We start from the raw sequence: 24853 nt of genomic DNA, 5'->3' as shown, positions 1-24853 counted from the left end.
TGTACAAGGGTATTATTTGGACATAGTATAGCAGTATTATGTAGGCAATGTACAAGGGTATTATTTGGACATAGTATAGCAGTATTATGTAGGCAATGTACAAGGGTATTATTTGGATACAGTATAGCAGTATTATATAGGCAATGCACAAGGGCATTATTTGGATATAGTATAGCAGTATTATGTAGGCAATGCATAGGGGTATTATTTGGACATAGTATAGCAGTATTATGTAGGTAATGTACAAAGGTATTATTTGGACATAGTATAGCAGTATTATGTAGGCAATGCATAGAGGTATTATTTGAACATAGTATAGCAGTATTATGTAGGCAATGCACAAGGGTATTATAGTATCGCAGTATTATGTAGGCAATGTACAAGGGTATTATTTGGACATAGTATAGCAGTATTATGTAGGCAATGTACAAGGGTATTACTTGGACATAGTATAGCAGTATTATGTAGGCAATGTACAAGGGTATTATTTGGACATAGTATAGCAGTATTATGTAGGCAATGTACAAGGGTATTATTTGGACATAGTATAGCAGTATTATGTAGGCAATGTACAAGGGTATTATTTGGATACAGTATAGCAGTATTATATAGGCAATGCACAAGGGCATTATTTGGATATAGTATAGCAGTATTATGTAGGTAATGTACAAGGGTATTATTTGGATATAGTATAGCAGTATTATGTAGGCAATGCATAGGGGTATTATTTGGACATAGTATAGCAGTATTATGTAGGAAATGTACAAAGGTATTATTTGGACATAGTATAGCAGTATTATGTAGGCAATGCATAGAGGTATTATTTGAACATAGTATAGCAGTATTATGTAGGCAATGCACAAGGGTATTATTTGGACATAGTATAGCAGTATTATGTAGGCAATGTACAAGGGTATTACTTGGACATAGTATAGCAGTATTATGTAGGCAATGTACAAGGGTATTATTTGGACATAGTATAGCAGTATTATGTAGGCAATGCATAGGGGTATTATTTGGACATAGTATAGCAGTATTATGTAGGCAATGCACAAGGGTATTATAGTATCGCAGTATTATGTAGGCAATGTATAAGGGTATTATTTGGATACAGTATAGCAGTATTATGTAGGCAATGTACAAGGGTATTATTTGGATACAGTATAGCAGTATTATGTAGGCAATGTACAAGGGTATTACTTGGACATAGTATAGCAGTATTATGTAGGCAATGTACAAGGGTATTATTTGGACATAGTATAGCAGTATTATGTAGGCAATGCATAGGGGTATTATTTGGACATAGTATAGCAGTATTATGTAGGCAATGTACAAGGGTATTACTTGGACATAGTATAGCAGTATTATGTAGGCAATGTACAAGGGTATTATTTGGACATAGTATAGCAGTATTATGTAGGCAATGCACAGGGGTATTATTTGAATAATAAATCATTTTATATAGTTATTATAGTTATATATAGTTTTATATAGTTATTATGGAAGCATAGCATGGTGTTTTTTTTTTTTTTTTTAATAATGTAAAAAATATTATTTAGGTATTATAGGGTGGTATTGTTCGGTTTAGATATATTTTTAAGCCTTGTACGGTGCTTTTTGGGCACTGAAAGTCTGTACTAAGTAAGCATTATATGGAAGTATTATTCGGGACTGGAAAGCAGAATTGTGGAATAAATATTCAGATAAAAAGTGTCTATGTCTCTATATTTAACATGTTGGTAATATCTGGCTACATGCCCATCTTTATAAAGGACAGTATAATGCCAATGTGTATGTATGTACATCCCACACATTCCTGTTCCTTACCCTTTCTCCATCTTCACCAGGAGGACCAGGTGGGCCCTGAGGACCCTTGTCACCCTAAAAAAAGGAAAATATTTGAGATCATTACATAGTATTAATGCAGGGTTTGTTACCGCTGTCATTTCTGCCTAGCACTGCAAAGAAAAATATTTGAGACACTGAATATACAAGAATAAGTCGATGAGGCATCTCAGCCTAGCAAACTAAAAAGAAACCCGCCGAGCTTCTGAGTCAGCCGCACTTCATACCCCATAAATCATGACAGTCCACCTAATTTTTCTCGTATTAAGAGTGTATTTCATAGGGATACAGGGGCCTCGGTCTACGCTGAAGGTAAATGATTGTGTTTACTTGTAAAATGCATTAACTATCAATTTCCGAAAGGGTAATTACAACCAAAGAAAAGGTCTATGCGACACATAAACCAAATAAGTCACATACATCAATAGAATGTGTAAAGCGTGCTCTAAACGAATGCACAAAAAGTCCTTGTATAGTAACCGCACACAGAAGCGTAAACACATTGGGGAAGAATGGCGCTGGGTTATTTGTTTTGTTATAATACAATATCAGGAATACAAGAGCCAGAAAGGAGAAAGCGCCCTCTGCTGGAGACATCAGGGGAAACAGAAGGAAAACACAAAATCAATCATGTGAAAGGAAGAAAACAAAGGCAATGGCGCCATGCCAAGGAATGACTCACCCTGTGCCCCTTCTCACCGGGAAGACCTGGAAGGCCGTCAAACCCTCTGTCACCCTGCGAAGCGATAAAGATAAAATAAGAAGCCGCTAACTAAACACAATGGTAAAGGCGTAAGGATGAATGGGCAGCTTCATCCCAAATATATCTCTAAGCTTTTGTGCCTTTTTTGCTATCTATAACGCCTATGTTTTTTTAAATCATTTTTTCTGATTTTTTTTTTTTAATGATGTGTTAAGGACCTGTAGTCTAGGGAGGCCTATGGGAGAAAAATACCTGAAATTATAATATGCGCAGAACAGGTTTAATTCTTAATTTTTTTTTTTGCTGATTTAAAGGGGAACTTTGCCCCTAGACATCTTATCCCCTATCCAAAGGATAGAGGATAAGATGACTGATTGCGGGGGGACCCCCGCGATCTCGGCTGCAGCACCCCAGACATCCGGTGCATGGAGCGAAGTTCGCTCCGTGCCGGATGACTGGCGATGCGGGGTGGAGGCTCGTGACATCACGGCCACGCCCTGCTTGTGACGTCACGGCCACGCCCTGCTTGTGATGTCACAACCACGCCCTACTTGTGACGTCACGGCCACGCCCTGCTTGTGATGTCACAACCACGCCCTGCTTGTGACGTCACGGCCACGCCCTGCTTGTGATGCCACTGCCATGCCCTGCTTGTGACGTTACGGCCACGCCCTGCTTGTGACGTCATGGACACACCCTGCTTGTGACGTCATGGACACGCCCTGCTTGTGATGCCACTGCCACGCCCTGCTTGTGACGTCACGGCCACGCCCTGCTTGTGACGTCATGGACACACCCTGCTTGTGACGTCACGGCCACGCCCTGCTTGTGATGCCACTGCCACGCCCTGCTTGTGACGTCATGGACACGCCCTGCTTGTGACGTCACGGCCACGCCCTGTTTGTGTGTGACATCACGGCCACGCCCTGTTTGTGTGTGACATCACGGCCACGCCCTGCTTGTGATGTCACGGCCACGCCCTGCTTATGACATCACGACCACGCCCCCTCAATGCAAGTCTATGGGAGGGGGCGTGACAGCCGTCACGCCCCCTCCCATAGACTTGCATTGAGGGGGCGTGGCCGTGACGTCATGAGTGGGTGTGATCGTGAAGTAACGAGCCTCCGGCACTGCACCTGACTCTTTAAGCGAACGCCGGGTGCAGCGGCGGGACCCCCGCGCTCAGATGTCTTATCCCCTATCCTTTGCATAGGGGATAAGATGTCTAGGGGCGGAGTACCCCTTTAAACTGCAAACTAAAAGACAAACTAATTAGTTCCAAATTTGGGCAAAAAAATATGGAATCTAGCTAAGGGCTAATGGAACTTGTTTTGGGTGAATTATTCAAAGTGGTGGCCACCAATTTAGTGGGAGATTTATCAAAACCTGTGTAGAGGAAGAGTGGTGCAGTTGCTCATAGCAACCAATCAGATCGCTTCTTTCATTTTTAAAGAGACTTGTGAAAAATGAAAGAAGCCATCTGATTGGTTGCTATGGGTAACTGCCCCACTCTTCCTCTACACAGGTTTTGATCAATATCCCTCTTAGTGATCAGACTATAGGTTGGGGATTAGGGTTCAGTTAAGGTGAGTAGGATTAGGTTAGGGACCAATTGACCCTAATTTGGGGATGAGGCTATGCTGTGCTGTCATGGCATTAAAGAGCTTGGTTATAGTTGGATACAGTCCTAGGAGACCATAGAATGTCATACATGTCTTTTTAGGGCAAACGTGGCTCTTTTGGTTCACACAGAATTTATTTAGTCCACATTATTGGCTACAAATGTAGTTGTTGGACTAAAGGTTGGGGATTAGGGTCCAGTGAAGGTTAGTAGTATATTTTAGGGACCTACTAGCTCTAATTAAAAAAAAAGGCTATGCTGTCTTGGTGGTAAAGAGCTTGGATACGGTTGGATTCAGTCCTAGGAGACCTCAGAGCGTCATAACTTTTAGGGCAAAAAAAGGTTTATTCAGATCAAATGTATTTGGCCCAAATGAAATCCAACAACCAAATGAACTAAACCGGGCATGAAACATATAGCAGGACATTTTCTAATCTCCATTCACAGGACATTTTACAGCATTTTTCCAAAAAGTAAAGTGGACATTGATGTGATCATACCTTAGAGCCAGGCTCTCCAGGCATCCCGCGGGCTCCATCAGCTCCAGGGCGTCCCTGAAATAAATACAGAAATCACATTCATTCTCATATAGCGACTGATATCATCACAAGGAAGTGTTCTTTCCTATGAAGATTCCCATAACTGTTTATCCGTCTCATATCTATCTCATATCTATTTATCTATCTATTTCATATCTATTTATCTATCTATTTCATATCTATTTATCTATCTATTTCATATCTATCTATCTATCTATCTATCTCATATATATATATCTATCTCATATTTATCTATCTATCTCATATCTATTTATCTATCTATCTCATATTTATTTATCTATCTATTTCATATCTATTTATCTATCTATTTCATATCTATTTATCTATCTATTTCATATCTATCTATCTATCTATCTATCTCATATATATATCTATCTCATATTTATCTATCTATCTCATATCTATTTATCTATCTATCTCATATCTATCTATCGATCTATCTATCTCATATCTATTTATCTATCTATTTCATATCTATTTATCTATCTATTTCATATCTATCTATCTCATATATATATATATATATATATCTATCTCATATCTATCTATCTATCTATCTATCTATCTCATATCTATTTATCTATCTATCTATCTCTCTCATATCTATCTATCTATCTATCTCATATCTATTTATCTATCTATTTCATATCTATTTATCTATCTATTTCATATCTATCTATCTATCTCATATATATATTTATCTCATATCTATCTATCTATCTATCTCATATCTATTTATCTATCTATCTATCTATCTATCTATCTCATATCTATCTATCTATCTATCTATCTATCTCATATCTATCTATCTATCTATCTATCTCATATCTATTTATCTATCTATTTCATATCTATCTATCTCTCTATCTATCTCATATCTATCTATCTATCTCATATCTATCACATATCTATCTATCTATCTATCTATCTAATATCTATCTATCTATCTATCTCATATCTATATATCTATCTCAAATCTTTCTCAAATCTATCTATCTATCTATCTCATATCTATCTATCTATCTCTCATATCTATCTATCTCATATCTATCTCATATCTATCTATCTAGTTATCTATCTATCTATCTCCTATCTATCTCTCTATCTATGTATCTATCTATCTCTCATATCTATCTATCTATCTATCTATGCAAAGAAGCGGCGGCACACCGATTTCCAAGTGAAAAAATGGATGGCTTTTATTTCAACCAAACATCTATAGGAGCGACGTTTCGCCTGTCTCACACAGGCTTGACAATGCCTGTGTGAGACAGGCGAAACGTCGCTCCTATAGATGTTTGGTTGAAATAAAAGCCATCCATTTTTTCACTTGGAAATCGGTGTGCCGCCGCTTCTTTGCATATCTACTTCGGACCTGGGACCGGGTTATCCAGCGTGCACCCCCCTCCTTCATGTGTGCTGCCAAAAATTTCTTCTCTATTTTAACTTACTATCTATCTATCTATCTATCTATCTATCTATCTATCTATCTATCTATCTATCTCTCATATCTATCTATCTCATATCTATCAATCTATCTATTTCTCATATCTATCTATCTATCTCATATCTATCTATCATCTATCTATCTATTTTATTATCATATTCCAGTATGTCATGTCCATTCTCCTTTACTATTGTATTTTCACGTTACCCATTCCCTAGCTATCTCCTGTGACTGACTATATTTCCGTACATATATAACATATATCCAGGGAGTATAGCAGGATAAAGAATTCAGTTCTCACCCTTTTGCCAGCTTTACCCATAGATCCAGGTGAACCTTGTATTCCTCTAGGACCCTGCAAAATGGAAAAAAAAAATAGGAATGTCACTGGGAAAACTACTGAAGCCTGACTGTGCAGGTATGTGGCGTAGAGAACCCACAGAGAGAATCTCCACATCTCCATCCTGTGTGGATGAATGGACTAAGAAGAGTGATTTCCCAACCAGGGTGCCTCCAGCTGTTGCAAAACTACAACTCCCAGCATGCCCGGACAGCCAACGGCTGTCCGGGCATGCTGGGAGTCGTAGTTTTGCAACAGCTGGAGTCACTCTGGTTGGGAAATCACTCTTCTAAGTGCATTCTACATAGACGTCCAAATGCCAAATATATATATATATATATATATATATATATATATATATAATGCTTTTATCGTAAAATAAATAATATAATTAATTATTATTATTATTAATAATAATAATACTATTAATTGATATTATTATTATTATCAGAAATAATAATAAGTATTATTATTATTATCAATAATAATAATAATAATAATTATTATTATTATTATTATTTTATGGTTGGAAAACACTGGGATAAGACATCACAGACATAAAAAATAACTTACCTGTGGGCCTGGATCTCCTGATTCACCTTTAATTCCTGGAGAACCAGGTGAACCCTGTATAAGAGAACACAAGAGAAAAATGTTGATACAAACTTCTTCTGTATTACAACATCTTCACTGTAATGTAAGGTATAGGAGAGCATTGTACTGTCTGACAACATTTTCAGCCGTCCTTGAAAAAAAGCCTTTGATACTAGATCCCAATTGAACGTCTTTAAAAATCTCAGCTCAATAAGTGTATTGTCTTATAATAAAGCAGGGTGACTATTATATGCAGTAATACATCGTATTATCATCACTGAAAGAAGTCAAACCGGACAGGGTTATCCCGGAAAAGAAAAATAGAGCTAATTTCTTCCAAAAACAGTGCCACCCCTGTCCTCAGGTTGGGTGTGGTATTACAATTTGGCTCCATAAACTTCAGTGACACTGAGCTGTAATACCACACACAACCTGAAGACAGGAGTGGCGCTGTTTTGTGAATAAAACAGCTGTTTTTCTATTTCTTAATAGTATCTTATGTTTATGTTTCCCATGTATCATTGTTTCGTCAGTCGTTTCTGTATCTTATTTCTCTAATGTATCAATGTCTCTTCTGTATGTTATGTTTATGTTTCTTATGTATCAAGGTTTTTTTTTTATTTTTTTTATTTCTGTATCTATTGTTAAAGGGGTCATCCAGGAAAAAACTTTATATATATATATATATATATATATATATATATATATATATATATATCAACTGGCTCCAGAAAGTTAAACAGATTTGTAAATTACTTCTATTAAAAAATCTTAATCCTTTCAGTACTTATGAGCTTCTGAAGTTAAGATTGTTCTTTTCTGTCTAAGTGCTCTCTGATGACACGTGTCTCGGGAACCGCCCAGTTTAGAAGCAAATTCCCATAGCAAACCTCTTCTAAACTGGGCGGTTCCCGAGACACGTGTCATCAGAGAGCACTTAGACAGAAAAGAACAACCTTAACTTCAGAAGCTCATAAGTACTGAAAGGATTAAGATTTTTTAATAGAAGTAATATACAAATCTGAAAAACTTTCTGGAGCCAGTTGATATATAAAAAAAAAAGTTTTTTTTCCTGGATAACCCCTTTAATGTTTCTTACTATAGTTGAGCGAACTTACAGTAAATTCGATTTGTCACAAACTTCTCGGCTCGGCAGTTGATGACTTTAGTTCAGCCTTCAGGTGCTCCCATGGGCTGGAAAAGGTGGATACAGTCCTAGGAAAGAGTCTCCTAGGACTGTATCCACCTTTTCCAGCCCACCGGAGCACCTGAAAGCTGAACTAATTTATGCAGGAAAAGTCATCAACTGTCGAGCCGAGAAGTTCGTGACGAATCAAATTTACTGTAAGTTCGCTCAACTCTAATTTCTTACATTTCATTGTATCTTTTGTTTATGTATCTCTTCGGTTTTTTCTATATCTTCTGTTTCTTATGTATCAATGTTTCTTCTGTATCTTCTGTTTATGTTTGTTATATTTCAATGCTTTTTTTATGTTTCTTCTGTATTTTATGTTTCTTATATAAAAATGAGGGAGATTTATCAAAAATTGAACAGTTGCCCATAGCAACCAATCAGATTTAATTTATAAAGAAGCGATCTTATTGGTTGCTATGGGCAACTGGTCAATGTTTCCTTTGTACAGGTTTTTAATAAATCTTCCCAAATGTTTCTTCTGTTTCTTATGGTTATATTTTACATATCAATGGTATTTTTGTTTCTCTTATATCTTCTTTTTCTTATGTATCAATGTTTCTCCTGTATCTTCTGTTTATGTTTATCATGTATCAATGCCTAAAAATAATTCCTAAATACAGACACAGTATCTTTTGTTTCTCATCATATGGTAATCCGTTCCAAATGGACCATCGTTTGTTGAAACCATCGTATGTTGAGGGATCCGTGCAATGTGAAGTATAGGACAGTGGTCTACAACCTGCGGACCTCCAGATGTTGCAAAACTACAACACCCAGCATGCCCGAACAGCCAACGGCTGTCCGGGCATGCTAGGGGTTGTAGTTTTGCAACATCTGGAGGTCCGCAGGTTGAAGACCACTGGCATTGGAGGTTATACTCACATGTCCCTGCCGCTCCGGACCGTCACCGCTGCCCGGGATGTCGCCTTCCATCGCTGTCGCCGCGTCCCCGGGGTGTCCCCGACGCTCCGGCAAGGCCTCTGCTTCCCCGGCATCCTCGCTCTCCGTCGCCGCCATCACGTCGCTACACACACCGCTCCTATTGGATGACGGGACGGCGTGCACAGCGACGTGATGATGACGATGGAGAGCACCGACGATGCAGGGGATCCCGAAGAGGACGCGCCGGAGCCCCGAGGACAGGTAAGTGATTGTCAGCGGACCACACTGGGCACCATAAATATACGGTGGAAGCTGAAGCAGTCTGCGCTGCCGGATAGCAGTTTATTTGATGGCCCCGACATACAAAAACATCGTATGTTGATGCTGCCTTCAACATGTGATGGCCTCTGAGAGTGATCGTATGCTGAAATGATCATATGTCGGGGCCATCGTAGGTCGGGGGGTCACTGTACGTTTTCTTCTTCTGTATCTTCTGTTTGTGTTTCTTATGTATCAATGTGGAACAATAATTCCTAAATACAGATAAAGTATCTTCTGTTTTTTTATGTATCAATGTTTCCTCTGTTTATGTTTTTTATGTATCAATGTTTCCTCTGTTTATGTTTTTTATGTATCAATGTTTCCTCTGTTTATGTTTTTTTATGTATCAATGTTTCTTCTGTTTATGTTTATCATGTATCAATGCATCAAAATAATTCCTAAATACAGATACAGTATCTTGTGATTCTTATGTATTACTATTTCTTCTGTGTCTTCTGTTTGTGTTTCTTATGTATCAATGCAGAACAATAATTCCTAAATACAGATAAAGTATCTTCTGTTTTTTTTATGTATCAATGTTTCCTCTGTATCTTCTGTTTATGTTTCTTATGTATCAATGTTTAGATTTCTTATGTATCAATGTTTCTTCTGTTTATGTTTATCATGTATCAATGCATCAAAATACTTCCTAAATACAAATACAGTATCTTGTGTTTCTTATGTATTACTGCAACACCACTGTACATTTTGTATTTGCCACAGCAGCGGGCACCTGTGTATTAGGTTGTTGTGCTGGCTATTTTTCCTTTTGTTTTTACTTTCTAAGTTGGGGGGTGTGGCACCCTCTTTAGCCGTGCACCCCACCCCTCTCAGACTGGAGGTGGTTTAGTCAATGGCTGATCCAACATGTCACACAGTCAGAGGCTATATGCACAGCAGAGGTGACTTATCATGTTAGGGTCCCATCCGATATGAGGCCACCTCCGCGTGGTGGATGGGGGGGACACATTTTGATCAAAAAGTGCGCTAAGAGCCTCCATTTTTTGACCAAGAGTGCTGTTGCAATTTTCTTTTCTTTTTTGTACATTTTGTATTTGCCACAGCAGCGGGCACCTGTGTATTAGGTTGTTGTGCTGGCTATTTTTCCTTTTGTTTTTATTATGTATTACTATTTCTTCTGCGTCTTCTGTTAATGTTTCTTCTGTATCTTCTGTTTGTGTTTCTTATGTATCAATGCAGAACAATAATTCCTAAATACAGATAAAGTATCTTCTGGTTTTTTTTATGTATCAATGTTTCCTCTGTTTATGTTTATCATGTATCAATGCATCAAAATACTTCCTAAATACAGATAAAGTATCTTCTGATTTTTATGTATCAATGTTTCCTCTGTATCTTCTGTTTATGTTTCTTATGTATCAATGTTTCTTCTGTGTCTCCTGTTTATGTTTCTTATGTATCAATGCAGAACAATGATTCCTAAAATACAGATTCCGCTAAAAAGCCTCAAGTGGGGCCTAAAATCCCATCACGGCGGCTGCATTGTTGTCAGGTCCTGAGGCTGTGCTCTGCTCCTGCCTAATAAAATAGCTGGACGTCTACAGCCGCCTTGTGGTGCGAGATCTAAACAGCTCTCTGAGGCGTCCTCGCTGCTTTATAAACATGGATTAATATCTCATATGGCGGCAGCTAGAGGCAGTAATACTGCAGAACTAATATTCCAAACGCCCCACGCCTCTAGACTGCACCAGGAGCTCCGGCCTTCTGTCTTCTGCCGCTTCCCTATGTATTGGCATGTCTCGCCAGGTTATGTCTAATGTGGACTTTTCTAAGTAGGATATGTATTTTGTAAATAAAGAAAACTTTTTGCAGCAGATCATATACATTTGCATGGACCCTAATACAGTGACCCCCCCGACCTACGATGGCCCCGACATACGATCATTTCTACATACGATGGCCTCTCAGAGGCCATCGCATGTTGAAGGCAGCATCAACATACGATGCTTTTGTATGTCGGGGCCATCGCATAAACGGCTATCCGGCAGCGCAGACTGCTTCAGCTGCCACCGGATAGCCGTTTACGGTGCCCCGTGTGCTCCGCTGACGATCACTTACCTGTCCTCGGGGCTCCGGCACGTCCTTTTTGGGATCCCCTGCATCGTCGACGCTCTCCATCGTCGTCATCACGTCGCTGCGCACGCCGTCCCGTCATCCAATAGGATCGGCGTGCGTAGCAACGTGATGGCGGTGACGGAGAGCGCGGATGCTGGGGAAGCAGAGGCCTTGCCGGAGCATCGGGGACACCTCGGGGACGCGGCAACAGCGATGGACGGCGACATCCAGGGCAGCGGTGACGAGCGGTGACGGTCCGGAGCGGCGTGGACAGGTGAGTACAACCTCCAATACTAGTGGTCTTCAATCTGCGGACCTCCAGATGTTGCAAAACTACAACTCCCAGCATGCCCGGACAGCCATTGGCTGTCCGGGCATGCTGGGTGTTGTAGTTTTGCAACATCTGGAGGTCCGCAGGTTGTAGACCACTGTCCTATACTTTACATTGCACGGATCCCTCAACATACGATGGTTTCAACAAACGATGGTCCATTTGGAACGGATTACTATCGTATGTTGAGGGACCACTGTATTGAATTCTGTATGATACAGTAAAATGATTGACCAACAAGGGGTACTCCAGGTATTCAAAATGTATCACCTATCTACAGGGACCACTGGAACGCCCTGTGATTTCCAGAATGGGGCCCGTCTCTTACTTCGGAGCACTCCGACTCCCACCTTTCAAGACAAACTGGTCGCAGGAGTGAGGGCTCGCTCCGCCGATCACCGGCTACATTGTTGTCCTGCCACAGCTGGTGATTGGTGGGGCACGTCCGAAACCAGTTCCATCCCCCGCAATCAGACAATGATCCCCTATCCTGGATAGGACAACACCTTTCATTGACTGTGGCATCTTAGGGGTTAAACTGCCAGGTTGGAAGGTTTTTCAATTCCTGGTAGTGAACGCTGTGGGGGGCTCAGCTGTCAAAAGACAGATGATATCCTGCGACAAACAGCACAGGAGACCCATGCCGGACAGTTTTTTTTGCCCACCCAAAATAAGCAGTAGCATAGCCTAACGCTCCTTAGTAAACACCGTAAAGAAAATGTACGGACGGTCACTAAGGGGTTAAAGGGGTATTCCAGGCAAAAACTTTTTTTTACATATCAACTGGCTCCGGAAAGTTAAACAGATTTGTAAATTACTTCTATTAAAAAAAATCTTAATCCTTCCAATAGTTATTAGCTTCTGAAGTTGAGTTGCTGTTTTCTGTCTAACTGCTCTCTGATGACTCACGTCCCGGGAGCTGTGCAGTTCCTATGGGGATATTCTCCCATCATGCACAGCTCCCGGGATGTGACATCATCATTGAGCAGTTAGACAGAAAACTTCAGAAGCTAATAACTATTGGAAGGATTAAGATTTTTTAATAGAAGTAATTTACAAATCTGTTTAACTTTCCGGAGCCAGTTGATATATATATATATATATATATATATATATAAAACAAAGTTTTTGCTTGGAATACCCCTTTAAAAGAAACCTGTCAAATGTTTTGCTGAGCTCTGTGATATACAGGTTTATATGATTCGGAGCAATAGTTCTGACTAAATCCTGGCAGGACTCCTAAGTATGATAGTGAGAGTCCGGCTCACACAGGATGATCGACAACTCATATTGTATTAGTAAGTTCATAGCAAAGCTTCCCAACCAGTGTGCTTTCAGCTGTTGTAAAACTACAACTCCCAGCATGCCCAGACAGCCTTCGGCTGTCTGGGCAGGCTGGAAATTGTAGTTTTGCAACAACTGGAAGCACACTGGTTGGGAAACACTGGTCTATAGAGAAGGCTATCATTTAGCCCGTGTAGGTGTAGCAGGACCCTCACAGTCTCTTTTAGGAGTCCTGTCAGGATAAACAAGATTTTTACAACTTTGTTTACTGGCCACAGCTCCTAGTGGTTGTATCTGGTACTACAGCTCAGTACAGTCCTAGTGGTTGTATCTGGTACTACAGCTCAGTACAGTCCTAGTGGTTGTATCTGGTATTACAGCTCAGTACAGTCCTAGTGGTTGTATCTGGTACTACAGCTCAGTACAGTCCTAGTGGTTGTATCTGGTACTACAGCTCAGTACAGTCCTAGTGGTTGTATCTGGTACTACAGCTCAGTACAGTCCTAGTGGTTGTATCTGATACTACAGCTCAGTACAGTCCTAGTGGTTGTATCTGGTATTACAGCTCAGTACAGTCCTAGTGGTTGTATCTGGTACTACAGCTCAGTACAGTCCTAGTGGTTGTATCTGGTACTACAGCTCAGTACAGTCCTAGTGGTTGTATCTGATACTACAGCTCAGTACAGTCCTAGTGGTTGTATCTGGTACTACAGCTCAGTACAGTCCTAGTGGTTGTATCTGATACTACAGCTCAGTACAGTCCTAGTGGTTGTATCTGGTACTACAGCTCAGTACAGTCCTAGTGGTTGTATCTGGTACTACAGCTCAGTACAGTCCTAGTGGTTGTATCTGGTATTACAGCTCAGTTCCCTTTCACTTGAATGGGATGAAGTTGCTGACAGCTGCAGTATCGAGAGTAGCCACTACAAAATGTATGGCGCTGTTCCCCCGGATACCATGAAGATTGAGGTCCCTTTAGTCAGCTGATCAGTGTAGTGGTAGAAGTCAGACCCTAATAATCTCATATTGATGGCTTATCATGCTAAATTTTTGATAAAATGCCACAACAATTGATTCAGGCAGAACTTGTTCTTCTCCTTCCTGCTGGTCCACTTCTGGCTGTCAGTCAAAAATTGCAGCCATTCCCCCTCCTACCTCCCCCCCAAAAAAATGGTGTGCATAAGGTTAATTCCTTCCAATAGGTGGCACTAGAGAGCTGGCTCTTTCACTTCTGGATACATTTTTTCCCCCAGAGAGCATTGCAAGGCTTTGGCTAGGTTTACATGACAGAATTTAAAGGAGTACTCCAGCAAAATATAACTAAACCCCTATTAGCAGGATAGGGAAAAAGTAGCTGATCGCGGGGGCTTTGACCACCGGGGCATATCGCAATCACCGGGATGGGACCCCGGCACTCAAAATGAGAAGCGCATGTTGTCTACCGGTAGATGGCATGCGCTCCATTAATTTCTAAGGGAGCGCTGAAAGGACCCAAGAGCTGTACTCGGGTCTTTTTGGCGCTCCTATAAGAGCGAAGGGAGCGCGTGTTGGCTGCAGCACACGCCCCTTACTGAGTGCCGGGGCCAGTCCCGATGATCGCGGGGGGGGGGGGGCCCAACTGTCAAACTCCAACCCCCCTCCCACAATCGGCTACTTATCCCCTATCCTGTCGATAAGGGATAAGTTATTATTTGCCGGAGATCTCCTTTAAATGCGGAATTCCAACAGAAATTCCGCCATAATTTACTTCACATTGCTTAGAATGGGATTCCGCAGTCCTATTCAGACAGCAGAAATTCTGCTTTCCGTATACCGTCAAAATACAAGGCTAGTCTTATATTTTGCGGATTTCGGCGGCGGAATCCCATTGAAATCAATAGGGCATGAATTTCAGCGGAATTCTGTGTTTTGATAACACAGGATTCAGATGAATTTCTGCAGCAATTTCGTCGGAATTACAGCGAAATTCTGCAATTCTGTTCAGCAAAGCGGAATTGCGCACATTCCGCAGTGTGAACATACCCTATGCTCCTCAAGGAGACACGTCACCCCCTTTGACATTATCCTTAGACCGCTCCATTTAGCTAAACAACAGCCCATAGTCACACAGTTTTAATCAGATTCCATTACACCGTCTAAAGTTTCGCTACATTATAGGAGTCGTGTATAGCTATTTGCGAGCCGCATTAGCGCGTTTTTTTTTTTTTTTTTACGCCTCTCGATTGCTTGTTTCATTTCTTTCGAGCTCATAAACTTCATTAGGCAAAATGTCTAATCATAACACTGTAGCGGCAATCAATGCGGCCGGCGTCGTCTAGGCTTTAATGGGTCACGGAATTGTTTTCGATACAATAGATTCTCTCTCGGATAAAATATGCGGCGCAATGTGCGCGTTAGCAAAGTGTTAATTAAATGGCTCTAACTAAAAAAAAATAAAAAATTAGGAATAAATAAATAAATAAAATGCTAATTTCACTTTTAACGACCGCAATCAATAACTTTTCTTTTGTAAACAGAAAAGGGCACAAAATAATCAAATAAAATAAAAAAAAAATAAAAAAAATAATCATTTATTTTGTTCGGAATGGCGGCAGACCTATTAAAACTCTGCAAAGATACATTTTCTATTATGAGTTAATAGGCCATGGAAAAAAAAAAAAAAGCGAAAAGGGGGGGGGGGGGAAACTAGGCCAAAGCTGAATGCAAAGTGTTCATTCCGCTCGTAGGAGGCGACGGGATATTTATTCGCATCATCCTTGTGTTTGACTGAGTGGCAGGAGACGAGATTATCTGTTGTGACAGTTTAATGTTTACTAAACAGCTACAATGTGGCGGTCGTATCGTGGGATTTACTAGCGCTGAGGATTGGGAACTCGTTCTGGTCATTAATAGTGTTGAGCAGGAATATTAGTCATGCAAATTTTTATCGCGAATATTGTCGCTTCGCGATTTTGCGAATATTTAGAATAAAGTGCTAGGTATTCGTAATGGCGAATATTCGTTTTTTTTTTCACATGCAAATTTTTAGGCAAATTTTTAGGCAAATTTTCGCATGAAAAAAAAGAGAACGAACGTAGCGAATATGAATAGGAAAAAATATGAAAAAAAAGAGAACGAACTTCGCGAAGATAGGACGAATGGTCAATATATTCCCGAAAAATCGCAAATTCGAAAATAGCCCCTGCCGCTCATCACTAGACTTTAATATAGACCGGTGTTTCTCAGCCAGTCTGCCTCCAGCTGTTGCAAAACTGCAACTCCCAGCATGCCCGGACAGCCGTTGGCTGTCCGGGCATGCTGGGAGTTGTAGTTTTGCAACAGCTGGAGGCACACTAGTTGGGAAACACTGGACTATAGAGGAGGCTGTCAATAAGCCCCTGTAGGCGCAGTGAGCAGGACTCTCGCGTTCTCTCTTAGGCCGCGTTCATACGACGGAAATTCCGTGCGGAATTTCTGCACAGATTTCCGCATGAATTTATTGTCCATTAACTTTAATGGGATTTTGCAATGTCATTCACACAGCAGAATTTCCGCATGCGGAATTCTGCTGCTGAAATTCTGTTTTCCGCGGTCCGGAAAAAAATATATAAGACCAGACTTTTTTTTTTTTTTTTTCCGGCTGCGGAATCCCATTGAAGTCAATGGGGCTGACATTCTGCTGAATTTGTGCGGAAGTCACACAGAATGCATGCAGATTCCGCACAGAATCAGCACAAACTATCTTTGTTTAATTAAATAAAATCTATCTTTTTATTGAAATGCAGAATCCGTACAGAAATTTCTGTAAGGATTCTGCACTAATTCCGCACCGATTCTGCATGTGTTTAAAGGGGTAATCCGGTGGAAAACTTTTTTTTTTTTTTTTTTAATCAACTGGTGCCAAAAAGTTAAACAGATTTGTAAATGGCCTCTATTAAAAAATCTTAATCCTTCCAGTACTTATTAGCTGCTCTGTTTCTTTTTGGAACACAGAGCTCTCTGCTGACATCATGACCACAGTGCTCTCTGCTGACATCTCTGTCGATTTTAGGAACTGTCCAGAGCAGCATATGTTTGCTATGGGGATTTCTCTCCTACTCTGGTACAGTTCTTCAAATGGACAGAGATGTCAGCAGAGAGCACTGTGCTCGTGATGTCAGTAGAGAGCTCCGTGTTCCAAAAAGAAAAGAATTTCCTCTGTAGTATTCAGCAGCTAATAAGTACTGGAAGGATTACGTTTTTTTTAATAGAAGTAATTTACAAATCTGTTTAACTTTTTGGCACCAGTTGATTTAAAAAAATAAAATAAAAAAAGTTCATCACCGGAGTACACCTTTTAAAAACTGCAGAATTCTGCACAGAACCAATGCGGATGCAGAATTCACGCAGGTACGCGGAATTTCCGTCATATGATCGCGGTTTTAGGGAATGTTCACACGGCAGAATTTCCACGCAATGTTGAGCTTAAAAAAAATAATAATGAACATTTTTTTTTTTTTTACATTTTGTCATTGTGCGAACGATCATAAGATTCAGGTTGATTTCAGCATGACGACTGTATAATTTATGTATATTTATTTATTAACTCTTTGTATTGTACATGGACATGTGACGTCGCTTCAGGATACAATAGGGCTGTTATAAGTAATACAGTAATGAGCGTTCAATTTAATAAGTTACGTACCACTGGACCAGATCTTCCTGTCAGACCCATTGGACCGGGAGGACCTCTCATGGCAATCTTTAAGAAAGACAACGAATGATACATTTAGCGCAGTACATAAACACTTCATCTAATACATAACTGTATTGTACTATATACATAACACATATGTTTTGTCTGGGACACTGTTTCCCAACTAGGGTGCCCCCATCTGTTGCAAAACTACAACTCCCAGCATGCCCGGACAGCCTTTGGCTGTCCGGGCATGCTGGGAGTTGTAGTTTGGCAACAGCGGGAGGTACCCTGGTTACAAAACTTAATCATAGTTCTTGGTATGGGCTTCTCCTTCCTTATCTTCTTGGAACGACATTTTCTAAAAGCTTGCTGTGAAAGCTTTAAAGGGTACCTCTCATCAAAAAAACTTTTGATATATTATAGATTAATGTATGCAGACTAACTTTACAATTGCATGTTATTAAAAAATATGCTTCTTTCTATTTAATTTTCCACTTTGAAGAAATGACCACTAGGGGTCTCCCTACCAGTCCTGGCAGCAAGCATTTCAGACTCATGCTGGAGTCCTAAACACTACGAGCTGCCATTCTGCTTTGTTCACAAAGGAGAACACTCAGAGCTGCCAGCCTGCTTTGTTCACAGCCTGTTTGGCTGTGAACAAAGCAGGCTGGCAGCTCTGAGTGTTTAGGACTCCAGCATGAGTCAGAAATGCTTGCTGACAGGACTGATCGGGAAAAATACAATAGAAAGAAGCATATTTTTCATTAACATGCTATTGGAAAGTTATTCAACATTCATTCATCTAAAATATATCAACAGTTTATTTGATGAGAGGTGCCCTTTAAAAAGAATACATTATTTCTCAATACTCTATCAGGAGTTGTTTATGCCATCATCTATGTCTCTATGTGGCCACCCAGTGGTTGTGATGAGAACTGCAGCCTGTGGGTTTTGCAAACATATCAGGACACTGTAGGGAATTTGGGGTATTCCCATCTGAGACATTTATGGCCTATTCATAGGGTATTCCATAAATATCTGATGCAGGTAGAAGCTCTTGGACCTTCCTTGAGAACAAGAGCTCCTCAGCCCCTTCCAGCTTGCATGAGGCCAAGGGTGAACATACCATAGTGGCAGACAATGCAGCTGCTATGGGGCCCTTGGATAGAGGGGCCCCATCCTGGTTGGTCCCAATCTTTTTTCTATTGGTAAGAAACTGTGCAGAACTCCTCTCTCAAGGGAACTGCACTGTCTGCAAATTAATGGAGGGAGGTATTGACCAATGGAGTATGGAAAGCAAAGGGGCAACAAACACCAGACCTTTCAGTCCTGGGGGCTTAATCAGACCCCAATATAGAATGCCTATTTTGCAATAAGGCCCCCTTTCTTCTACATCTGCAACTGGCTGCCAAAGATGTCTGGAAAGCCTTCTGTTTTAACAATTTACATAACTCCCATTGACTTCAATGGGAGTTGCTTAAAGGGGTATTCCAGGAAAAACTTATATCCATATTACCGTGGTGGGACGGTCCACGCTATTTGGCGCCAAATTTGCAAGCTAAGTACCTCATAATTTCATAGTTTCATATTTTCATTTATTGCACTACAGCTGTATAGATTTTCATGTTCTATCTATATACTCATGTTTTATCTATATCTTTGTGCTAGCAGTGTGCTGCTGTATTCTCCTGTTGCTGTATATTTAGCCCAGCAGCCTGCACCTGTAAGCTAGGTCTTTACAATAGTTTGGATCAATAGTGCTGGCCAACTTATTCTTTGGTTGTATTACACATACGGGGGAGTGGCTACCTCCATGTTGGCTCTTGCACCCCACCCACCTCTATTAGGTGTATATAAGGTGCCTTGGATGTTTCAGATCTTGCAATGCCTGCTGTACTGTTCACACAGAGGCATATACACAGTGTGTAGGGTCCGTCCCAGAATGAGGTCACCTTACCCTGGTGGGACGGTCCACGCTATTTGGCGCCAAATTTGCAAGCTAAGTACCTCATAATTTCATAGTTTCATATTTTCATTTATTGCACCACAGCTGTATAGCTTTTCATGTTTTATCTATATACTCATGTTTCATCTATATCTTTGTGCCAGCAGTGTGCTGCTGTATTCTCCTGTTGCTATATATATATATATATATATATATATATATATATATATATGTCAATCAACTGGCTCCAGAAAGTTAAACAGATTTGTATATTACTTTTATAAAAAAAGTCTTAATCCTTCCAATAATTATCAGCTGCTGAAGTTGAGTTGTTCTATTCTGTCTGGCAACAGTGCTCTCTGCTGACATCTCTGCTTTTCTCGGGAACTGCACAGAGTAGAAGAGGTTTGCTATGGGGATTTGTTTCTACTCTGGACAGTTCCCGAGACAGGTGTCATCAGAGAGCACTTAGACAGAAAAGAACAACTCAACTTCAGAAGCTCATAAGTACTGAAAGGATTAAGATTTTTTTTAATAGAAGTAATTTAAAAATCTGTTTAACTTTCTGGAGCCAAAAGTTTTGTCCTAGATAACCCCCATTAATAAAATAAAAAAACAAAAATAAAAATAAAAATTATATATATATATATATATATATATATATATATATATATATATATTTTTTTTTTTTTTTTTTTTTTATTTATTTATTTTTTTTTTTTATCAACTGGTGCCAGAAAGTTCAACAAATTTTTTAATTAGTTCTATTTAAAAATAAGAATAATCCTTCCTGTACTTTTCAGCTACTGTATGCACCACAGGAAATTGTATTTCTTTCTGGAGTTCTTTTCAGTCTGACCACAGTGCTCTCTGCTGACACCTCTGTCCGTATCAGGAACTGTCCAGAGTAGGAGCAAATCCCCATAGCAAACCTCTCCTGCTCTGGACAGTTCCTGACATGGACAGAGGTGTCAGCAGAGAGCACTGTGGTCAGACAGAAAAGAAATTCAAAAGAAAATAACTTCCAGTGGAGCATACAGCAGCTGATAAGTACTGGAAGGATTAAGATTTTTAAATAGAAGTAATTTACAAATCTGTTTAATTTTCTGGTACCAGTTGATTAAAAAAAAAAAAAAAAAAATGTTTTCCAGCTGAGTACCCCTTTTAAAGAGCATAGAATCACCAGCTACCCTGTATCCATATACACATAACTCTAAGAGTTACAGAAACAACAGAGCTCACGATGCTACGCTGTTTGCACAACTACTGTTAATGTCAATGGAATCTATGGAAACTGTATGAAACAGCTGCTTGGCTGTTTTTTGGCCTCCTAACTACTTCCAGTGACCACAAAAAGGTAGGAGTGAGTCTGGGAGCCTTTATGGCAGATATTGTGGATATTCCAAAAATGTTCCAGATCCGAAGACTATAACTATTTATTTAAACTAAATTTGCAACTAGATAAGGAATAAATACATTCATATACTCAGAGCGCAGTCTTTTATTACTTACACGAGCCTGCTGGAGAATGGCCTGGGCTTGGGCTTCCTGAGCAGATATAGGGGGTCCCTTGTCTCCATCTCCAGTATACCGGAACTGGAAGGAAATACACAGATATAAAGTCAGAATACAAACGTCGCTTCACCTATAAAAACCTTGCATTTGTATATATTGCGTTTCTTTACTCTACTCTGTAACAGCAAATTCACATTTCCCAGGAATCATTGCAGCTCTGCTCTGCCATCCAGCTCACTCTATGAGAGCAGCCCCTACCCTCCTATTCTGAGTAGCAAAGAGAGATTCAGTGTCTGATTGGATAAGGCTGAACACACCTTCCAGCTCTCAGCACTAAAGGGAGAATGAGTCATCAGTGCAGGGCAGAAACCACATGGTCCATGTCTCTCAGGAGGGTGGGGGCTGCTTTCAGAGAGGGACTTGGACAGATACGGAGTGGATGGCTAGATGAGGTATTTTCCTACCTCCCTGCATATAAGTGACAACTAGGGAAACTGCTCTAGATAGCTAAAAAATTGAGAGAAAAGATGGGCTATGGGTTAAGTTCCCTTGAGTACCTTTAAGGGATTGAAAGGCAATCACATACAAGATCAGCCGGTCTTGCTGGAATCAGCAGGTCCAGACTATATGTACATAGCCCAGTGTTTTCCGAACAGTGTCTCCAGCTGTTGTAAAACTACAACTCCCAGCATGTAACATAGTAACATAGTTCATAAGGTTGAAAAAAGACCAGAGTCCATCAAGTTCAACCTATAACCCTAATAAGTCCCTACTGAGTTGATCCAGAGGAAGGCAAAAAACCCTCATACTAGAGGTAAAAATTCCTTCCCGACTCCAAATATGGCATCAGAATAAATCCCTGGATCAACCTTCTGTCCCTTTAAATCTAGTATTCATAACCATTAATGTTATTATTCTCCAAAAATGCATCCAGCCCCGTTTTGAACTCTTTTACAGAGTTCACCATGAGCCGACCCTGTCTATAGACCATGTATGTACCATAATGGTGGAACATGTAGCTGCAATGGGGCCCTTAGAGAGAGGGGGGCCACATCCTGGTTGGTCAAATTAATTTTTCTATTGGTAAGAAACTTCACAGAACTTATCTCTCCAGGGAACTGCAGCATTGTTTGCAAATTGATGGACAAAGTATTTACCAATGGGTCATGGGAAGCAAAGGGGAAATAAACACTTGACCTTGGGGGGGGGGGGGAGGACACCATAACAGGAGGCCTATTTAAATATTTTTTCTGGGACACCCACACTACTATGAACAATGAAGAACCGGAAACATCCATTACATGGACTATGGTCACTTAATATGGGAACTTACAGGTAACATTAGCATAGTGCCGGGAGGTCCAGGTAAACCATCAGCACCGGGGAGTCCAGGACGTCCAGGTGGACCCTATGGAGGAGGAACATATTAGGTCACAAAGCAAAGAGTAGTTTATATGCTTAGTATAATATATTTTATGACACCCAAGATTTAGATGTATTCTACTGTGTACTTTAAATCCTATGCAAAATGTATAAGATACACAAGAATATAGAAGAAGGAACTGTTGACAGCACTTACTCTCTCACCAGGGTCTCCAGATGGGCCAGATGGGCCTTGCAAGCCAGGAGGGCCGGTAAGACCCTAGATAGAAAAAATAAATAAATAAATAAAATAAAATAGATGTCATGTCATAAAGGTATAAAATGATTATGATAATAATAATAATAATATTATTATTATTATTTAATTATTAATTATTATTATTAATTATTATTATTATTAATTATTATTATTATTATTTTTAGAGATGAGCGAACTTACAGTAAATTCGATTCGTTGCGAACTTCTCGGCTCGGCAGTTGATGGCTTTTCCTGCATAAATTAGTTCAGCTTTCCGGTGCTCCGGTGGGCTGGAAAAGGTAGATACAGTCCTAGGAGACTCTTTCCTAGAACTGTATCCACCTTTTCCAGCCCACCGGAGCACCTGAAGGCTGAACTAATTTACGCAGGAAAAGTCATCAACTGCCGAGCCGAGAAGTTCGTGACGAATCGAATTTACTGTAAGTTCGCTCATCTCTAATTATTTTATTATTATTATTATTTAATTATAAATTATTAAAAACAATTATTATTTATTATTATTATTAATTATTATTCATTATTATTAATAATATAATAACAATAATAATAATAATAAAGATGTGGGGAAATTGTTGATTTGCAACAAGTAATGCGATACATGTAGACTCTTCTGCAAAATGTGTAGCAGGTTCACTGTAAATATGCCCCCATTTTAAGTGTTTCCCAACCAGGGTGTCTCCAGCTGTTGCTAAACTACAACTTCCAGCATGCCCGGACAGCCGTTGGCTGTCCGGGCATGCTGGATGTTGTAGTTTTGCAACAGCTGGAGGCACACTGGTTGGGAAACACTGCCCTAGATACTGAAGAGGTGTAATCAACTCAATTTTGATTATTGGTCAAATCGTTTTCTCCTAAGGGCAATTCTTCTCCATGTAGTGTGAACTTACGCCAACCCACTTAGGAGTGCAATCAGTTCACCTATGTGACCTCCACCACTAACAGACTGATTAGATGACCGGGTCATGACAGTGATCAAACACCTGACTCTCAGCCAATAGGATTCATAGAAAATGTAGGCTGCATTATCAATTTCATTTCAGCTATGGAATTGCAATCAGAAATGACTGAAAACCCCATGCCTGGTAAATTAGCTAAAACGGGTAAACACAAGGCATACACAAGAACCTCTACATAATTCTCTAATAATAGAAAATGCTGCACTATATAATGAATAAAATAAAAGTCTGCAGTGTTTCTTTAGTCCCTGTTTTATTGAGAGGCGCTGGCTTGGCCCTGATTGTAAACCCAAACCCGCTTTTATTGGGTTTTTAGCCAAAATGTGGTGCAGTGGGCCATAATTTGGCTCATTGCTCCACAAATTGTGTCTCTGCAGCAGATCTTTTGCAAATTAATCCCACAACCCCGAAAAAAATGGACTCTGATTAAGAAAACTCTTTAAAACTCCATGTAGCGTGAACTGACACCAACCCACTTAGGAGTGCAATCAGTTCACCTATGTGACCTCCAGCACTAGTAGTCTGATTAGATGACCGGGTCATAACAATGATCAAACACCTGACCCTCAGCCAAGAGGATTCATAGAAAATGTACGCTGCATTATCAATTTTATTTCAGAGGCAAGATAAACCCCAAACCTCCGAAAAAGTCGCTTAGCCAGCCTGAAATGGGATGTATTCTCACAATCGACCTTTTTACTATTGAAATTACAGAAAATCTTGTGAATAAATGGTTGGAAATTTCCAGCAATTAAAATCTGGTCAGAAAACTTTCGCGACCTATGAATCTGTGTGTCCCGATAGTAAATAGAGTGGAATCATGCAAGTCTTAAACAACATTCTGCACTAATAAAAACCCAACACATAGGGGGAGATTTAATCAAAAACTGTGCAAAATTGTATTGGCAACTGGGTGACTTTTCCTCTGCACAAGTTTTG

At 40.0% G+C, this 24853-nt stretch overlaps 1 protein-coding gene across 7 annotated transcripts in view; it reads right to left on the bottom strand.

The window, feature by feature from the left end:
• COL11A1 (collagen type XI alpha 1 chain) overlaps nucleotides 1-24853 on the bottom strand; it is a 279532-nt gene that overhangs the window by 139793 nt on the left and 114886 nt on the right. For all 7 annotated transcript variants that reach the window (XM_056523433.1, XM_056523427.1, XM_056523431.1 and 4 more), the window contains 9 exons: nucleotides 22896-22958; nucleotides 22650-22724; nucleotides 21314-21397; nucleotides 17863-17919; nucleotides 7090-7143; nucleotides 6478-6531; nucleotides 4670-4723; nucleotides 2528-2581; nucleotides 1828-1881 (listed from right to left, as the gene is read on the bottom strand). In XM_056523433.1, the coding sequence (XP_056379408.1) occupies nucleotides 1828-1881; nucleotides 2528-2581; nucleotides 4670-4723; nucleotides 6478-6531; nucleotides 7090-7143; nucleotides 17863-17919; nucleotides 21314-21397; nucleotides 22650-22724; nucleotides 22896-22958 (549 nt within the window). The remainder of the gene's footprint in view (nucleotides 1-1827; nucleotides 1882-2527; nucleotides 2582-4669; nucleotides 4724-6477; nucleotides 6532-7089; nucleotides 7144-17862; nucleotides 17920-21313; nucleotides 21398-22649; nucleotides 22725-22895; nucleotides 22959-24853) is intronic.

This window comes from Hyla sarda, chromosome 6 (assembly GCF_029499605.1).
Source record: "Hyla sarda isolate aHylSar1 chromosome 6, aHylSar1.hap1, whole genome shotgun sequence".
NCBI lineage: Eukaryota > Metazoa > Chordata > Amphibia > Anura > Hylidae > Hyla > Hyla sarda.
Note: the sequence above shows the minus strand (reverse complement) of the source record. Positions and strands in the feature narration are given on the sequence as shown.